The sequence below is a fragment of the Athene noctua genome, chromosome 1 (genome assembly GCF_965140245.1).
Source record: "Athene noctua chromosome 1, bAthNoc1.hap1.1, whole genome shotgun sequence".
NCBI classification, from domain to species: domain Eukaryota; kingdom Metazoa; phylum Chordata; class Aves; order Strigiformes; family Strigidae; genus Athene; species Athene noctua.
Window position 1 is genome coordinate 88,352,647 of NC_134037.1, and position 19,320 is coordinate 88,371,966.

General features: G+C 37.6%; 1 protein-coding gene across 1 annotated transcript in view; it reads right to left on the reverse strand.

Annotated features, from left to right (window-relative positions):
• The window catches only part of PLD5 (phospholipase D family member 5), a 186,730-nt gene that overhangs the window by 51,893 nt on the left and 115,517 nt on the right, over nucleotides 1-19,320 (reverse strand). The window contains exon 4 of the mRNA XM_074925510.1: nucleotides 11,656-11,770. Within this exon, the coding sequence (XP_074781611.1) occupies nucleotides 11,656-11,770 (115 nt within the window). The remainder of the gene's footprint in view (nucleotides 1-11,655; nucleotides 11,771-19,320) is intronic.

Here is a 19,320-nt window from a genome sequence, read left to right on the forward strand (position 1 = left end):
AATTAAACTCAGGCAAACTAAATGTAAAACTATATAAAGTGAATCAAAAAGATTTTTGAAGAAATATGGATACTAAAGTTGCAGAACACATTGCTACTGTGTGCAGTGTTTTGTGGATGACAAAAATACAAATAGATTCAAAAGTGATTGCACAAATTTAAGGAAAAAATAATCCAAACACCACAACAGATTGCAAAACTCCATGACAAGGCAGTTCCTAACCTACAAATTGCTAAAAGAATATACAGAGTAAGGGGAATATCATCCTCCACTTGTTTCAGTTGCTATACTCCTTCCGGAAGCGTGTGGTTCTGCTGATCCCAGCAGTACAGAAGACCGACCTTCAGTCTATTTCCGTTGTCTTATGGCTGAGGACAGTAACTCTGTGCCCCTTTGCTTAGGAACTGTTAGTTTTGAAAGCTTGACATTGCAACCATCATAAAGTTCTTTTGACATGATTTTGAAGCTTAGTATAGGTATTATGTAGTCTCGTAACACTGCTGGTATTTTTCCCATCACTTTATGCAGACATGACTATTGAGATTAAAAGCGTCAAGAGCAGGGTTCTGTTTTGTTTTGAGTCACTGAAGTGACTGTCAATTTCTGCACTACATAATTACTAATATTTGCACACTACAGTTAATATTCTGTCTGAAGGAAGGAGAAGATGCTGAAAGGACTCTTCTCAAGCATAAACGTTAGAGACAATCACTCTGTAAGAGTGTGCAATAAGAGATGGAAACAATGGAGAGTAACACAGAGATATCATTCTGGGAACTTCCAGTTGAATTACTTTAGAACAAGCTTAATGTAATTTACTTTCCAACCATTAGGCTGTGTAAAAATGCATAACACAATGAAGTGCTGTGGAAGGCTAAGGTTAACTTGAAACTTGATAGATGAGATTACCAGAAAGATCATTATTAGCGTGATAGAAGCAACTCCTTGTTACAAAGATAAAGCGTGGTAACTAATGCTGTATAAACCAGCAAGATTTGATCACATGGGTTCAATTTATGGTACAGCCATGCTGTATGCAACAACCCAAGGGTACGCAGTTGAGTAGCCTTTCCAAAGTGTTCATCAAATGAAAAAAAAATGGTGTCAGTCAAACAGTGTCAGCTCGGTTTGGACATTTATTGATGTTCTTAGATGATTTTGAAAACTTCTTATATAATTTTGAGCGCACAATACTTTAATTGCAAGTTTGAAGCAGAAGTGATTTAGCTAAGCAGCAAAGAAGCTAGAAGAATGTAAAAACACATACACAACTTTAGAGATCCAAGTGTCTGTGTCATGTCACTTCACATGATGGTCTTCTCAGAGCTGCCTAAGTTTGTAGTTGCATTTCAGTCTAGATGACATAAAAAAACTTGAAAAGGTGAGAGATCAAACACTCACCATCATTGAGAAGGCTGAAGCCTGCTTGCAAATTGTAACAATCAAAAATATACCAAATCCTACTAGCAAGACTGCTGTGACTGGCCAAGGCACAGTTCTAGGAAGACAGGCTTCAAGTGGATATGAAGCATGTGGAAACCACATGAACAGACAAGACAAAATCCACCGACAATAAATTATCCTGCTTTCTCTGAACCCCTACATAGGGCCATGAGCCTTCATCTCTTTTCAGGATGAGATAGTGTTAGTGCTTTCTCACACAAGAGAAAGCATGGGGTGCCAAAATTTCTGCAAAGGGAGAACAGCTACCTAACAAATTTTTCCTGAGCTCAGATGGCCCTGGCAGCTCCTAGCAGCTCTTCTAGTAACTGTAGGTAGGAACTTGCATGCTATCCATATGTTTTAAAAATGTCAAAACTAATTTCTGCTAATGCCATCCGTTATTGGTTCCTCTGTACTAAAAAGTGTCAGTGACTCAAACCAACTACTGCCATACAGGAAGAATCCATTCCAGAATGAAAACTATCAAGCAAGATTTGGAGATGATCCCTGTGGTACAAACCTGCTATACTGGACCTGACTACCAGACAAAAGCAATTCAACTTTTAACAAGATGGCTGGATTACCAACACTCATAGCTGTGCTGGAGTGTATGAAATACGAAAGTGCCCATTTCTGCCAAAGCCATGAATACACGTGCATTAGTAACAGACTCAAGCACAAGGACATTTGCAAACTGAAATTATGTGCTAAAATACTGATCGGTCTTCCATGAAATACTTTTTCAGTTACAGATTTCAAAGCAGAAGAATTATGAAGTTGTTTTTACTAAACACCTAGAATCTTAAGAGTGCCTTACTGTATATCTAGCCTTAATTCATCAATAAAAAATGTAATATTATTTACCTATGGGTCTTTGAAACAATGACTACAGATATTGGAAAGCATGTGACTGATATTTTATAATGCAAGAGCACACATTACCAGTGGGAGGGTAGTGTCCCTGGGAACACAGTCATTCCTCTCGGCAAAGGTATTAATTTCTAAATAAAGTCTACAGACACAGATGTGGTAGAGCTTAGAATTAGAATTTATTGCTTACATATCTGGCTCTGATGGGCACAGAATTTTTGGCTTAAGAGAACCTTTACTCCTCTCCCTCTTTGCAAGACAAGCCACTACAACCCAAGGCCCTGGTCTCCTTCAGAATTTAAGTTATAGTGATGTTTTTTAGGGTTTTTTCCTCTATTGGTTGTGGATGTGACAGCCTCATACTGCTAATTCCCTCATGCTAGAGAATGCTGTAAGGCAGGCCATACCTGAATCTTCTTAAAGTTGCTGTGCTTCAGACTCGTAAGAAAAAATAACCTGTTTCACATTGTATTCTATTATGGTGCCTAATCTGGGGACATTTGTGTGTGTCCAGTCAAAGTTTTATTCTCAGATTAGGCATCTAGTTTCCTATAGAACCTATAATAAAAACTGGACTGTCAGCAGAATTTTTTCTTTTTATTGAGCTAAAATACCTAAACTAGGTAGCTAGCAATGCCAATGGAAGGTATGTTGTCTACCCCAGCCCCTCTTTTAGAATTGCACAGAAGGATTGATTCTCCAGTGAGTTTCAAAATCCTGTCCTACAACCACAAGCTTAAAATAATTCTTTCACAAATAAGGGCAAGACATTTCTTTCAAAATTTATCTGGTGAGAGTAGAAGGAGCAGCAGAGCAGGGATTGGAAGCCAGGTGTCTTCCATCCCAAATGAATGTGTGACTGCTACAGAGTCATCTTTAAATGAAGACACAAATTAGAAGACTTTCTGCAAACTGTTGGAGCTCAAATAGGTAGGACCAAGGGACAGCCACTACAGAATACCCTCTGCACTTTCTAATCCTTTGTGATTGAAAACTCTGTTTTAAAAATGTAAGATTTTCAATACTAGCGTAAACAATTTGCTTTATATCAGGTGCCTGGCAAAGTAGACAGGTCTACTTCAGGTTGACAGTTTAGAAACCTTCAGACAGAGCAGGATTTTTAACCTCATCTTCTGCACTCAGGAAGATGTTCTGTGTCAAAGACATTCTGTGTATCTACATGTGTGTCTAAGATGTACTAGAAATACTACACACCTGCTCTTTTCAGCCACATTTCTTGAGGTTGAACATGGCTTACCTTACTTACATTGCAGGATCTAGCTCCCCAACAGAAACAAGTGAGAAACATTGCATACTAGTTCTCCTGGGATTTAGGCATAAAACCTATGCTGAACATTTCCTTGCTATCAACACATTTAGTGTATATGTGCACACTTAGCAACATAAACTGAGGTAAAAGAGTTTAGGTGCCTAAACAGGAAGATGTTTACCTAAAAACCAACTAAGCAGGAGTTTCTGCATTTGACTGTTGCCCAGATATTAGGTAGATACTCAAATGTTTGAATCTCTGATGCAAAAGCGGTAACTGCTTTTTTTTAAAGGATGCAACTAGTTTTGGAAATTCTGCTCAGTGTTTCTCATTATGCAGAACTCTGTCAAAGTTATTATTCAGTTCTAAGAGGTAAAGAATATAATGAGATCTTTCGTCTTGGAACTGGCTTTAAGATTGCTTGTCACAGGCTGAAGGTTGTTGAGAAAATATCGGGAAACACTCTCCAGCAGCAACTAATAAAATCTAAATCAAAGCATGCATCTACCCTGTTGTGGATACCCAAGGAATAGAAAATAATAATAAAAAAGGAAAAAGGCCTGATTCATAATAAATCAAAATATAAAAATGAATTTAAACTCAGACGTCAAAGGCCTTACCGCTACAATTTTCATTAGCTGCCTTTTGAACATTCTCATATGTTAAGGTATGGCTTGGGCACAGTTTTAGAAAAACGTCAACATTCAAAATCTGAAAGGAATGGAAGAAGGGATTTCTCTCCCTTTGTTCACATCCACCTTTGTTTAACTCTATGAAACTCATATTGAAATTACTTGCTTCCTTCAGGAGGACTCATCCCTAATCTACCAGTCCTCTCAAAGGATCCTGCTTACTTATTCCTGAAAAATTACAGGGAAAAATGAGTCTATTTTTGGTACTGTTGAATTTTAACATAGCAGAAGCTTAACCCATCTTCAACACCCTTCCCTCTCACATAGTCTTGAGAATCCAGCCTAGGAAAGACTGACCAAGCAAGCAATGGAGCTACAACTCCATGAAATACCTTACATAAAATCATCAACTGAACTTCAGCTCTCAAGAGCAGTCTATACTCCTATGGAGCATGCATCAGATAATATTATTTTTATGATACATTGTGCAAAAACTGGTCATCTGGACAGGCAGGAATCTCTTCAGGATTCCTGCTTCCTATTGTAGAAATGTAGTTTCTTTTTTGTCTTCGCAGTGTTTTACATTGATTCTCAACAATATCTTCACATGAAAAGGAATTAAAGGCTTACTTAGAATCATAGAACAGCCCAGGCTAGAAGATCATCTGGCCCAATCTTTTGTGGGAAAGGGAGACTATATGAGATTATCTAGCACCCTGTCCAGTCACATCTTGAAAACCTCCAGTGACAGGGACTCTACTATGTCCTTGGGGAGGTTGTTCCAGTAAATGATAGTTCTTATTGTAAAAAAATGCTTTCTTTCTTGAGATGAATGTACTTAAACATATCTCCTTCTAAATCACGATGGAACTATTAAAACCATCTTTGAAACCAATATAGACCTTTCCCGTGCATCAGAGCCAAACACTCATGAGGCCACTCCTCACAGGGGGTTGTCTACTTTATCCTTAAAATTGCCAGTGATGGTTCTTTCATAATCTGCTCACAGTCCACTGACCCCATATTTTCTCTAATACTGAAACAAAATATTCTGGGCTGAGTGTAAATCAACGTCATCATGGTTTACATTATTACTGGCTTGCACAAAAGCCCAAATTGTCCACCCAATCATCTTTTAGGCCCAGAGAAACTTATCAGGAAACACCCCCTCTTACACCTACAGCTTTATCTTTTCCATAGAAAATGTCAATTTCTCCCAAATGGTGAATTCTACATTTCTAGGGTTTGTAGTACACAAAGGCTCTAGGTTAAAAAAGGTGCTTAACTCACAGCTTGTTTCACAAAACAAACTGGACTCCATCTTTTAGATGGATAGAACAAAGGTGATCTCCATCTTTTCTATGACATAACACAAATTTTCCAGTTCTTCTATAATACATTCAAAATATGACTGCTTCTTCCCATTCTCCCACAGCTAGACAGGGAAAGGGAACATGATTGTGGCCAAAGGTAAGAACAACTCATGTTCCATAAGCATCACAGCTCTAAAACTATGCAACACCTTAACTGTGCCAACAGAAACAGACAGAATATCAGATTAAACACATTTCATCTGATATATAAACCATATTCACTATTGCTGTCCATCGTGCAACAATTCCATTAAAACAGAAGTACAGGAAAAACCAAAACCACTGAAAGTCCCTAGCATTACATGAACTCTGACCTTTCTGGTGCCATGATGGATTAAGCCTATCTAAACCAGGTTCCAGCGGTCCTTCCTCCCTTGCCAACTCCAGCTACGCATTTCCTATGTCTGTGTTGCACCCAGCATTTATGTCTGTGAGATCATACACTGAATAATGCAGAAATCTAATGCAAATGACCATTATGCCAGCCACAAAAAAGCAGACTGTAGCCAAATCAGCCCCCTGAACTGTCTTACAACATGACCACTGGTGCAAGGAAGAAGGCAGGGACAACATAGGGTGGGAGGGCAGAAAGGAGGCTGGGATCATGCAGCTGCCCAGATATAAACTGATTTAATCTGTCATGGAATGGTATCTGTTAGTGACTGCAATCTAAAGTGCACAAACAAAAGCACAAAAAGCTTCTAGAGCTCCACCCTCTACTCCATTCTTTGTCTCCCTGCAATAAAATAACTTTTTAGTTTCTCTGTTTTGGTTGTATCTGGTTAAGAGAGAGTGTAATCCTAGGCCAAAGTGCACAAACTGCTCAGTGAGTAACAGCTGCACATGTGATCTAGTGATTAAATCCTGCCCTAACACAATGACTTTATATTATTCTCCAGTTTCACTGCTAATTCTCAATTTCTGTTAGTTGAGTTTGCTGATTTTTTTTTTTTAAATCACATTGTGACACGGACAGACTCCTCTTTTCATATCTTCCTCAGCTAACACTGACAAAACAAAAAAACATTCCTTGCAAACGTATGAAAAATGATTCATGAAAAGGCAGTATTGGAAAAAGAACAAACAGAAAAGGAATGAAGCAATGCAAATTGAAGAAAGGAAATCCATTGGCATGTCTTAAAATGCATTAACAATGTCAGCTAAAATAAGATCATAATTAGTAAGGGATTTAGATTCTGTACACGTAAGAAATGATACAACAACCTGCTAATTGGAGACAATACTATTCGAATGTTACTGAGGAACACAGACTGGTACACAATTACGTGCAAGGAGTGGGACGGTTACAAGAAATGTTTCAATCTAGTAGACTGAACCACAGCTGAGAAAAGGCTAAAACAATAACCTTGAAAACAAGCATTAATAAGCTACTGTCACAGCACAAGGACGATAAAGAAGAACATGTTTGTTTACACTGTCAGCCAAATTTTGCCTACAGGCAGACCTACGTTTTGCAAGACAGTCATATACATATATGCATAGTATTTGTATACATATGTGAAAGTGAAATAGAGCTTTAACATTAACTACAGAGGACTTCACACCCTAGGACTACATATTACAAAATGTCCTATAAAAATAACATTATAGTTTATATGCTGCTTAGTAATAATTTTGACAACATGAGCTGGGGGAACTTACATGTGGTTGATTTTTTAAAATTACTAATACGTTTTTAAAATTATGACTATAGAAAACAAATGCTCAGATCTGGCTTCTGGTGCCTGTGCTGCCATTAATAATTGCTACTTGTCCCTGAGAGACTGAAACATCAAGCGACCTCGCCTAACAGTGATGATGTAAAAAGAAATTCATTAATAGTGTATTTGCGGAGCACTCAGATACTGCCGTGAGAGGCAGCATGGAAAAGCCTATGAGGAAATTAATCATTCTACATTCAGTGCAGGATCTGGCAGATGTGCAATAAAGCAAGCCTGGAGACATACATTAAATATGAAGATAAAAGATTCTAGCCATTAACGGCAGAAATAATATCCCCTGAATGAGCATCATCTGCCTTAGGTATTCAATGTTTGATGTATTCTTATTCAATACAAGGGAATAACTTCTGATTAATGTGATAAGATTATAGCAAGTACCAGCCAGGTATTCTATGCAAAATATAGAATCTGATAATGTAATTAAAGTCTATCATAAATATATTTTCTGGGACTAGTGTTTCCTCATTTCTGCATGCTTAATTTTGCAACTAAATAACACTCCCACAGTGCAGCAATTATTAGCAAGTGTACATTATCTCTGCACCCAGAGACTTCTGTCACCACAGCTCTAGGTGTGTTATGTGTTAGCACAGTAAATCAATCCCCATTTCATGCTGCAGCTGCTAGACTGCTTCTGTAATCAAGCTATCCCCTTTTACAGCTACCTCAAGAGAGTCAGGAAAGCAAAGGCAAGACAAAAAAAGGCTGAACAGTGGTGACAAACCTGCAGGTTCAGAGCTAGTTCAGATATCTGTACTCACATTGCAACTGTAAATTACTAATTTTACTTTACTCTGCATCAGTTCAGTTCTCCTCTCCTGTCCACATAAGTTATGTTTTATCTTACTCCATCAGCTCAAATCTGAAGTCAGAGTTCAATTTTCTCCTCTGTTAATCAGTAGGGACAGCTGCTGGAGAGGGAGGATGTGTAAGGAGGACTCTAGAATGAACCCCTGGGTTGGAAAAGGGGTTATTAAAGCTATTAAAGCTGCTTTCTACAATACTTCAGAAATGGGGAGAAGAGGCAAGGGGGCTCCATGCATGGCTGTCTAGAAAAATGAAAGATGTGCTAGAATAATCTGACTGTCAGAAACAGTCTCACATCTGTGCTGAGATGCAGCAGTACTGTAACATATCATGGTTCCTAGTACAAAAAAAACCCCTGCATGAGACAACTGGATGACTTAGTTCTTCAAGCAACCACATATAACCCCATGCCAGTGTCGATAATAAGACTTTTACCTGGGCTACTTGTCAGAAAGGACACACTACCTGAAGATACCGAGTGAGGTAGATAACCATGGGCTGAGGAACTGCAGCACTCTTAAAGGTTCCCAGGCAGTATATCAACAGATACATCCTGGGTCTGACACCCAAAATATCCCTCATCCTGACCCACCCCAGGAACCAGCCCACACAGCATGGGGGCACAGCTCGGGGGTTCTGATCACCCAGTCTGCTGAAAAGAAAGGCAAAGTTCTTCCACCTTCTCTGTGCAATAGCAACTATTTCTCATGTTTAGTAGGACAGCCCACTACCTGCAGACAGTCTGACTCTCGCACACAATCTGCCTTGGAAAGAAGAGGCTAGCCTATGCCTACCTCGTCAAGGTGAAGGCAGGCTCAGGGACACACAAACCTCACACAGGCCATGTATGTGCTTTCTATGCTACTGCCCATGGCTTGGGCCCCAAGCATATTTGCTGCTTAGGAACGATCAGCTCAGTTTATTAGCTGACAAGCCACGGAGTAGGGCTTGGACCCTCCTCCGCCTAATTCAGACAGACACCACAAGTGGGAGTTTGGGTCTGTCTGTTCAGCCAAATGTATTCTGGCTCTCCATCTTGAGAAGCTTCAAAACTTGGCTGAGCTATTGATATATTTACTGCTTTCTTTCCCACAAGAGGAACATTTCTATTAAAAAAGGTGCATGGCATACTTTCTAAGACAAATCTGATCAGTTGCAAGGAAAAAGAAAGTTTGTTATCTTCGTAAATATGCATGACCACAAAATGATGTGCAGTTCCCTTTCAAGTTTCACTGATTTCTGAGGATGCAGGTGGCTGGTGCTTCACAAGCAAAAATATTAACAATTTTAATAAACAGATCTTCAGGGACAGCATAGCAAAGCTTAATGTTTGTCCTCAGCTAAGACAATGGTAGTAGGTAACGCTATTTTTTTTCCTCCAGCAGGCATGAAAAAGGCTAATATAGATATGTTTTCCATTTACTGTGCTAATAATGTAACTAATGGAAATTGGGGTAGTTGTTTGTGGGGTTTTTTTAAGATAGCCTATCAGATAGCTTCTATTTGACACAAGCAGGACATACCATGAATCTGCTGTTCATACAAGGTCTGCTTATTTCAATATAAAATTAAGACTGCTAAATCTGATTGAATGCTAAACCTAACTTACCTCTTTTCAGGAATGCAGAACCAAATAAAGATTTACCTAGCTTTCCTGGAGATAAAAACCAAACAATAAGCCTAAATGCAGGTGAAAGACTTGCAACAGAGTTGGCAATCACCACATCATAATCAAGACATTCTAACAAAAATATCAGAATGTGTACAAATAAACAAACCAAAATATGGAATTAGAAAAAATCATCCATAGCGAGAAAATCAAGAAGTTATAATATTGATCTTTGAAAAGGTCAGCAGTACACAATGATATCTACAATTACAGGGTTCAAATATGACAACAAAACTCACAAGAATTACTACATAAGTGACTTTTTCCAACTGTTTGTAGCTCAGAGGACTCAAATATATTGATCACTTCATTTGAATACTCTGAAATTTCCTGTCTTGGAAATCTGAACAAGGCATAAGGGAAACTGAATTGTAAAAGCCCATGTTATGTTTGTTTGTTTTTTTCAAAAATCTCACAAGCCTGATTAATTCCCACATAAACTGAAGGAAGTGTTAATCAGGCATCGCTCCCTTTTTGAGCTCAAATTTTTTGCTCATCTCTTTTTGAAAGAGGATAGGTTTTGCTGTTGGGTATTCTCAACAAATGGTAGCCAAAATGTCTATTGCCAGATACATTAATATAAAGATACAGGCCCTGCCTCTCATCTCATCTGACTCATGGGAACTTGGGACATTAGAATCACAGGGAAAAGAAACCACTTTTTCAAATACAGTTTCACTGGCATCGATATTAAAATACCTATTTCTTTTTCAACACATTAGAAAAAGATAATTCCTTACTTCACAGATGTCTCACAAAGCCGAGGTATTTGGTTATCAAAGGATCAATATCACTTTTGGTTACATAACAGAAATAGTCAAAGCCCTGAAATAGGCCACATCATGAAATGACAGGACTCTGTAGTTATTACATTTAAATAACATGTCAGTCTTGATCAATAGATCTCTTTAAGGGACCAGGACTTCCATTAGTAATGTTCTTTTACTTGCCCAGTAAGAAGGTTACAGGAAATTTAAACAAATAAAGATTGATTTTTGTTAGAAAAGGGTGTTCTTTATACTTTGCCATAATACAGACATGTTATGTTAGGGTGCTGTTACACGTAGCAATTGCTTTACTTAATTCCTTTTTCAGATTTCCCTTTGTGATCCATGCAGTAATCTGTGTCAAAAATGATCATCATCAAAATACATAGATTCTTTTTGCCCTTTGAAAAATCATTCTTTTATCAGATTATATAGATAATTAGTGTATCCAGGAAAAGCATATTTAAGATTGTTAAAACTCCTAAGAGATTCTAATTTCTTTCAGCATTTCTTAAAGTCTCTTTGTTATTTTCCACAGTTTTACATAAAGTAACTTTAGCCATGTAATGCCAGTGTGTAATCCCTCTTTGGATATGGATTTTAAACCTCAAAAAAACAATTAGGAAAGCAGGCACCTAAGAAATACCCGTAGCATAGAAAACCTTTTCAATTGGCTAAATCTGACTGATGGTCTATTTTCCAGTGCTTCAGAATCATCAGTAGCATAGATATGTTGTTTTACTCATTTATTTTGCCATTGCTCAGAAGAGAAAACTATCGTGTCCCACAAGGTATGACAGCAGTCTCTCAGGTTACATTGCATACTATTAGAAAGGCTATAGTGAGTTTAAACATATATTTAATCTCTGTACCACCTTTTTAACCACCTGCAAACAGCAAACACCAACTATAGTAACAGTTTCAGATTTCTGACAACTACGAACCAGAGGAATCTGAAAGATTATAGGGTAACAGTTCTAAACCAATGTGTGCATTTTATATATCATCTGAGTCTGCATTTTAAGTAAAAGGAATATTACATAGCAGTTATTGGCATAACAACATAAAGACCTTGGTCTTACCCTTTGTTTTCAAGTCGTTTAATACCTTTGATTCTACAGGCAGTATATCGCTCACCAGTTTTATCTCAATATTTCGGGATGCCAGTTCAAGCAATTTTTCAAAAAGACGCTGACCCTGGGAAGAACATTAAAGAAAGCAGAAGTTGTAAGACACAGAATTGTTCTAACAGCATATCATAAACCCAAACAAAAACATATTGTACAACCGCTGAGTAAATCTGTTCCTAGATGTGGTTAAATCTATCTTAAAGATTAGCAACTCAACTGGTTTTTTTTTGAGAAATACTGTTTTGAAGGCCAAACTTGCTTCTTCCTTTTCCCAGATTGTGCAATACTATTGAGGACAGGTGACAGGCAGAGAATGAAGTGTTTTTATGCTGCATAAATGTATTTTTACATTTACTTTCTTCTATACAATTACATTTCGTTAAATCAGGATAAAAAGTCCAAGGAAAAGAACAGTTATGTGTATTGAATGTCCATTTTGTAAGTTGTTCTAACCATAGTACAATACAGTATTCAAGTGGTCACATACTCATCTTTAGATGAGCTATACCAGGGGTGGAAAACAATGATCTATGTGTATCTCATACACTTAGATCCCCTTTTGATACTATTTTAACTTTATTATTTAAGCCATATTTCTAACACAGAAAAAAAAAAAAAAAAGAGGGAATCTCATTCTGAGCCACAGCATGAAATTTAAATTGCTCCATTTTTCCAGGAACCAAAGAAAAAGTAGACCTTCTGATTGCATAGTACATGCTTAATTTTAGATTCAATATTTTAACTTAAAGAAAAATGCTTACTTAGAAGAATCTAAGTACACAACGTCAAGAATAAAATATTCGGTGTACCACTACTGTGCTGTATTACTACAACCACAGTTAGAGGCTGTTTCCTTTCTGCCATTCTACCTTGCCACAGCAGACACTAGTTACAGTTAGCAGCTGAATATGCAAAAAAGTGCCTGCCCGACCTACACAGTTCACTTTAGATTTGATATAATGTTGGCCCCAAGGCAAAGCTAAAAAGCAAGTCATATTAACTTTCAAACAAACAGGTAGAACACAAAGCTTTCTACAGAACCATCTTAGATAACTCTCTATACAAACTGTTACTCTAAAAATCTTAAAACGATCATTGTGTTCAGTGAAAATGGCCATAGCAAAAGCAGTTTGGGATGATGCAGTCTGACACAGCATGGACTAACAAAACCTCAGACATAAGCCCTCCTCTCACATCAAATCCAGAAGCAACAGACAGTGGAAAGCCACCCTTTGCCCTGTAATTGCCTGCATAGATTGACACTTGGAGTGTTTCTGAGCCTTAAGCATTAAGCAGTCACAGAAAGTTGCTCTTCACCTGTCAACAGTACAGATGTATTTTTTAATATTCACTTATTTTGAATATATGTAGTAAAATAAGAATACCCACCCTCCTGAAAGCTAGCTTTCTCAAAATTACAGAGCAGCCAGAGGCTGCAATGGAAACACAGAACTACCATTTATGTTTTACTTTTGTAATATATGCCTGCTTGCTGGCTCAAATCCACAGCACAGCTTCCTGCTCATCCCAGGCCTCACAGGAGCTTAGTAGTCAGTAAAACACTGCTATAGTAAAAGCATTAGACAATAGCTACCAGAACAGGAAAACAAAAAATGCTTTGCACGAAGCTCAAAATGCTTCTTACACTCAGATTCTGCATTTCTTGAAGGGACTAGATGGTCCCATATGTAAGAAATAACACCTGTGATTTAACTCACACACCCAAAAGCCCTTACTGAGTTGCTGTAAAAGTCAAGGAGTGTCTATCGCTCACATTCTTCATGAAGCTAAAAGGATCTTTAATTTTCATATCAGCGACTGTCTTGAGGTTTTTTAAAAGGAAAAGAGCAGCAGATGTTACCAGAGGTAAGAATTAATGAGGTAATAGTGTGGAGGGGGTGGATGCTGAATACAGAGTTATGCAGCAGCTCCATCACGATCCCAGGGGAGTTGGGCACTGGCCAATATTCCTGGGTGCCCTGCTCCCCCCACGAGGGTCTCTCCTGCAATTGCTGTGGACTGGCACTGGTAGACTCTAACTGAATCTGGGAAAAACACTCACTGCACTGTTGTCTGCCGAGTTCCCAGCCCACGCCTTGCCCTGTCACCCAGCTCCCGCAGGGCGACAGGCTCCTGACATGCCAGAGCTCAGGCTGCCTCTGGACCCACTTCATCTGAGTCCACTGACTGGAGACCAACAGCTTTGTTTTTCATTAGTTATATCTTTGCAAAAAGTGAGCAAGGAAAATTAAGGAATAAAAGGCTTGCATGACATTAAGTAATTAATTATGTAGAAATTGCTACTCAGAAAGGTTCTATATGTTGATTTAACATACTAGATAGAAAGACAGACACACACTGGTTTTATCTGGGTTATCTGTAAAAACTGATTTTGACTAGAAGCATAGTGGAAAGCTATCATACAAAAATAAACATGGAAAAAGCATTCATAAATTTGATGGAAAGTGATTTGAATTATCTATACAAATTAATGCATTAACTGTTCTGATAAAGAAAATTAACATCTAAAGCTCATAATATTAATTGTTTCAGGAGATGGTTCTTTACCAGGTTTTTTCCCCATGGTAATTGTTTTTGGACATTATTGCCACTTCTACCTGCACAAGATTTTATTTACATATGATTTACAAAAGCTTTGATAAACAAGCCTGGACTTTCTGTTTTAATTTTAGTTTGGACAAAAAAACCATAGCAGTGTTTCCTGAGTTTTATCTGATCTTAGCATGCCCTGATACAACCAGCACAGCATCCTTGATGGACCACCTGGCTGTCTCTCAGAGGCCATGCTGCCAGCTGAATAGTCCATCCTATGGGTGAATAGATCACCTGGAGTGCAGCCCTGCATTCCAATGGAGATACCTTCTCTGAAAATACATCTCTTTTCCCATCTGGAACACCACAACCTATATACTTATAGTATCCTTTTTTGTCCAGTTATGTTCATAAACGGTAAAACCTCAAATTGATAAAACGTTTAAAGCATTTCTGAGTAGTGATGGTTAAGACTAGGAGTACACTCCACTCACCACAAACATGTGCATTTATACAGGTATACAAAAAACGTCACCTGGTGCCAGAACTGTAAAGAATTCCCTCTGTTTCATCCCTAGCTGCATCATCCCTCAGCAGGCATTCATACACTCACCGAAACTTAGTGTAGACACTCCAAACAACTATGAAAAATTCACGACTTGAATATAAAAATCTGTTCATACTAAAGTAGGGTAGTAGAAATTCTTCCTTCATTACTGAGGTACCTGGCCTTCTTCCCCATTAATATTACTTTGAAACACACTTTCTATACTTCCTGTTATGTTTACTTGCAGTTTTACTGTTTTGTTCAATGAAAGGGAAAAAAGACAGGACAGAAGGTCTGAAGAGTTTTGTCACTGCTGTCAGCATATTTGAAATGTTTCTGTTGAATACAAACCCTCATGCTGTCACTCAGACCACACTCCCTTGTGAGACAATACCAGACTGCTGCACAACTATGTGACAGCGACCAGAATCATTTCTACATACCCAGCTTGTGAGGACTGCGAAATGGTAGCAGCCAAGTGCCATGAAACTGTAGCACGCTACCTTATACCATATCTGCATTTTAACAAACAATACCACCAGAAATCTCTCTATCCTGATAAAATACTCTCTTACACTTTTCACTGGGCTGTTTCAAAAAAACCTACTGTAAGTGACAAGATAGCATGTAAAAAGTATTTATCACATAAACAAACTGACATTCTCGTAGTTGCTTTAAACTATCATACATCTGAAACAGCAATCCCAATGCCACCCGGTGAATTGAAAAAACAGGAAAGGTATCACTACCAAAAGGCCCCAAAATTGCCCCTAAATTAATTTCTTAGCAGTCACTAGGCAGACTGATTCTAGCCTGGCTGATTTCCCTTGCCTGATGTCTTTACCAGCATGTGTTCCTCATTAAAAATAAAATAGGGGAGATATGAACATAAAACTGCTATATTTATTGAAGTACTCTAAAATTGAATTATTGTGCTCTTCGTAACTTAGATTGCAGGAATCTAAACTGTAGGAGTTTAGACAATTCTTAGCTTTTCCTTTCCACAGAAATAATACCGGTTACTTCCAGATTATTCTTCTGGATTTATTCTATATAATTCTACTGATATTTGTCCTAATATTTGTCTACTAATAGTTGTCCTATAACCAAGCCTCTGGATATATCTATAAAATACCACTAATAATTGTAGCATGCTGGCAGAAACCAATAGTGCAAATAAATCAAGAAATTTTAACTTTCGCTTCTGCTATTTAATACAGAACAGAGAAACTCAAAATGCTTTTCTCAAACTCTTCTAGCAAAGCAGCTAATGAAAAGGGAGGGAATGTGCTTTCCTTTTAAAACCTCTCCTTTTAAAATTTATTTTCTATGACAGTCTGTACCAGCCGCACCAGGGAAATGCCACCACCTGAAGAGGAGAGTTTGTGTAAAGATGAGCTTACAGAAAAGAAAATACACTGCGATCTCCACAGCTGATTGCAGCCAATTTCTGCTGCTAGATGTTAGGTTTGGAGATGTGCTCTTCTTTGTACTTATTTGCGTTTTTTAATACTTGTCAAGGACAGATACTTAAACTCTGGCACTAGCATTTGTACTACCAAATAAAACACTTAAGATCCTTGGGCAATGCATGTCGGAGTGACACGGAGTCGGAGTCATCATCAGAGATTCATTACAAAGCTGGACAGCTGGCTTACATGAGACATATCATCAAATGGAGTAGGAGAATTCTCCCATCAAGCCATTTGGGAACTGCACAATAGGTAGGTAAATAAAGTCAGAACCACCTATTTTTTATGTGATTGTTGTAAAAAGCAGATGCAGATATACCCTTCAATCATCTATGGTCATCCAAATAGCCATCCAGAGAGAACTGTGGCAAACTCATGGCAATGCCAATAAGCAATGATGGCATTAATTCTCATTTGTGAAATATAAAATGAAATTGGTCAGGAAGGACTTGCTGGAACTATAAAGGGTCACTGTAAATTAAAGTTTCTAAACATAAGATAAGCCTGAGGAAATGAATTGTGAAAAATCATAAAATTGGTATGATTCTGTGTTCACCTCTCTCTTCACCACAAATGAATTAAAAGCTATCCTCAAAAACTGTGTTTCCATTGTCCTCTGATACCTCTAAACATCAGATTGCCACAGGAGTCACACATTCATATTCTGCAAAAGTCTCAAAGCCTCTACATGACATCTACCCTGATATCTTAAAAATGCATAGATGACAATGCAAAGTCACCAAAACACATGGTTTTCTTCTGAATAAGAAAAGCAGGTGTAGAAAGCCTACTCAGTTGTTTGCCAAACATATATTTGTTTACTTGACTGTAGAAGCACACAAAACACTGCAGCAACATGTGTTTGCATTTGGAGACTCCAATTCAGCAAGACTCATGAACCCAGACAGCTGGGCACAGCAGTTGTGCCCTGTACAGCTCAGTCAGCAATGACTGTTTATTTAGATTTATAACAATAAAACATGGACAGGCAACTGTCAAGACACTAGGTAACACACCCACAAACAAAAATGAAGAAAACAGAGCAGGAAGTTCTGCAATTTTACATATGCACATGTATACATAGATATGTCCAATATACTTTTGGAAAAAATGGACAATATGGATGATACGTATATTTGGCATGAGTATATATATGCATGTCTGTATAAAAAATTGAGGAATTTCCTGCTGTATTTTTCTTCAATACATATATTGGACATACATATGTATATATATGTATGCATGTGTGTATGTAGCTACACAAACACAGAAAAAGTAGCTAAACCTTGTAAATAAGAAAAAGAAATCTAGCCTGCTCAGCTTTCCTCCTTCAAAAACCTATGTCTGTTGAAGTGCTCTTGTAGAGAACCTTGTTTTGCAATATGCCTTGAATATTCATAAAATGAAAATTGCTAGTTACAGAGCAGGATGTGGGTCCATATGGAAAATGGTTATGTCCTTGGTTTCTGATAAAACAAGAATCATTCAAGGAATGACTAAAACTTACTCACTAAGCACCATACTACCTGGAAGTTTTATATCTCACCCCCTTAACTTTTCATAATGCTTCTGCTATTTTGAGGCAAATTCCCCTGAACTCAAATTGTAAAGACTTGAGAACATTCGACTTACACTTCAGAAAATTACTGGATTACAATTATTGAAGCTTCTCTGAAATTTCACTTTCATTTTACAAGTGGAAAAAGCAGATGTAATGATACAAGTTTTCTCCTTTTCCTTTCACACACTAAGCTTTGTGTACATTCTCTGGGGCAGCGATTCGCTAAGAAATGCTGTCTCTTGGCAATTTCTTTAGCAATTAGACTGGCCAATAACAGTATAGTGTTTTAGCATGAATAGACAAGCTTGACAGAAAGATCTATCAGCTGTTCAGCCCACATTGCTGTACAAATGAGGAAATGACTGGAATATTAATTACCTTTAAACAGAAGTAATTACTCACTTTTGTAGGACTACTAGCAGGCAGAAATAGATAACTAGAATAGAATATTATGATAAAGGTTTCATTTTTCTGGCTTTAATAGTGCATTTGAGGATGAAAGCACAAATCTACTTCTTAAATGTCTCTTCTTCCTTTCCATGCTCTGATATTCAGCACTATCTTACAGTTTTTACTTTGCATGAGAATGTGGAAAAGTGAATGGATTTGATGCTTAACTACTGAAATCCCAATTTACAGTTTGCTATTTTTGTCTTCTGGGATTTGCTAAGCTCTGCTGGTTTTGAAGCAAATGACATGTTGAATTTTTTTCAGACAAAACATTTTTAAAAGATTTATGCACATACCAATTCATGCTCTCCTAAAACCATCTAAGGCACTATCTCTTCGAATTCATCTGCTTGAATGACAATATATGGGTTTGAAGTTTCTTAGGCAATAAATTTAAACACAGCTTAGCTGCAGAATTACATTGTGAAAAATCTCAATATTTTGATACTCAAGAAATTTATTCACAAACTATATTCCAATATTTATAAGCATTCTAAAAGGAAGGGTTTGCACTACATTTTCCATTTTGCTGCTCACTTCAGATTGTCACTTTTAAATGGACATGCAGCAGATTTATTCTGAAGAAAAGTTAATGTATGCCATTCAACTAGGCTACGGGACTCTTTCAGAGAAGTAGAATCCAGTTCGTGATTTGAAAACACAGGCTATTTGCAGTAGTATCTTTAGTGGCTCGGAATACCAGTCTTTGTCTATCATCTACCAAAAGGTATTTTTTTTACTGCACAACATCAACAGAACTAGAGAGTAAACCGAAGAGCTTATGATATAGTATGATAAGAGCTGATTCCTTACAGTTACCCAGCTGTCATTTTAACCCCCTTTCATGTCAGCTGAGAGGTTTTTTTCAGCAAAGAATCCATTTTGTGGAAAGGAAGACATACTCTCAGCCTATCAATTCTTTGATACCTTAGTTTTACAAGTGATACTAAGTGGAAACCTGTCCTTACCATATTTCTAAGAGGACTGCTCTCAAGAATAAAGCGTTTGTTGGCATAGCATCATTGTAATGCATG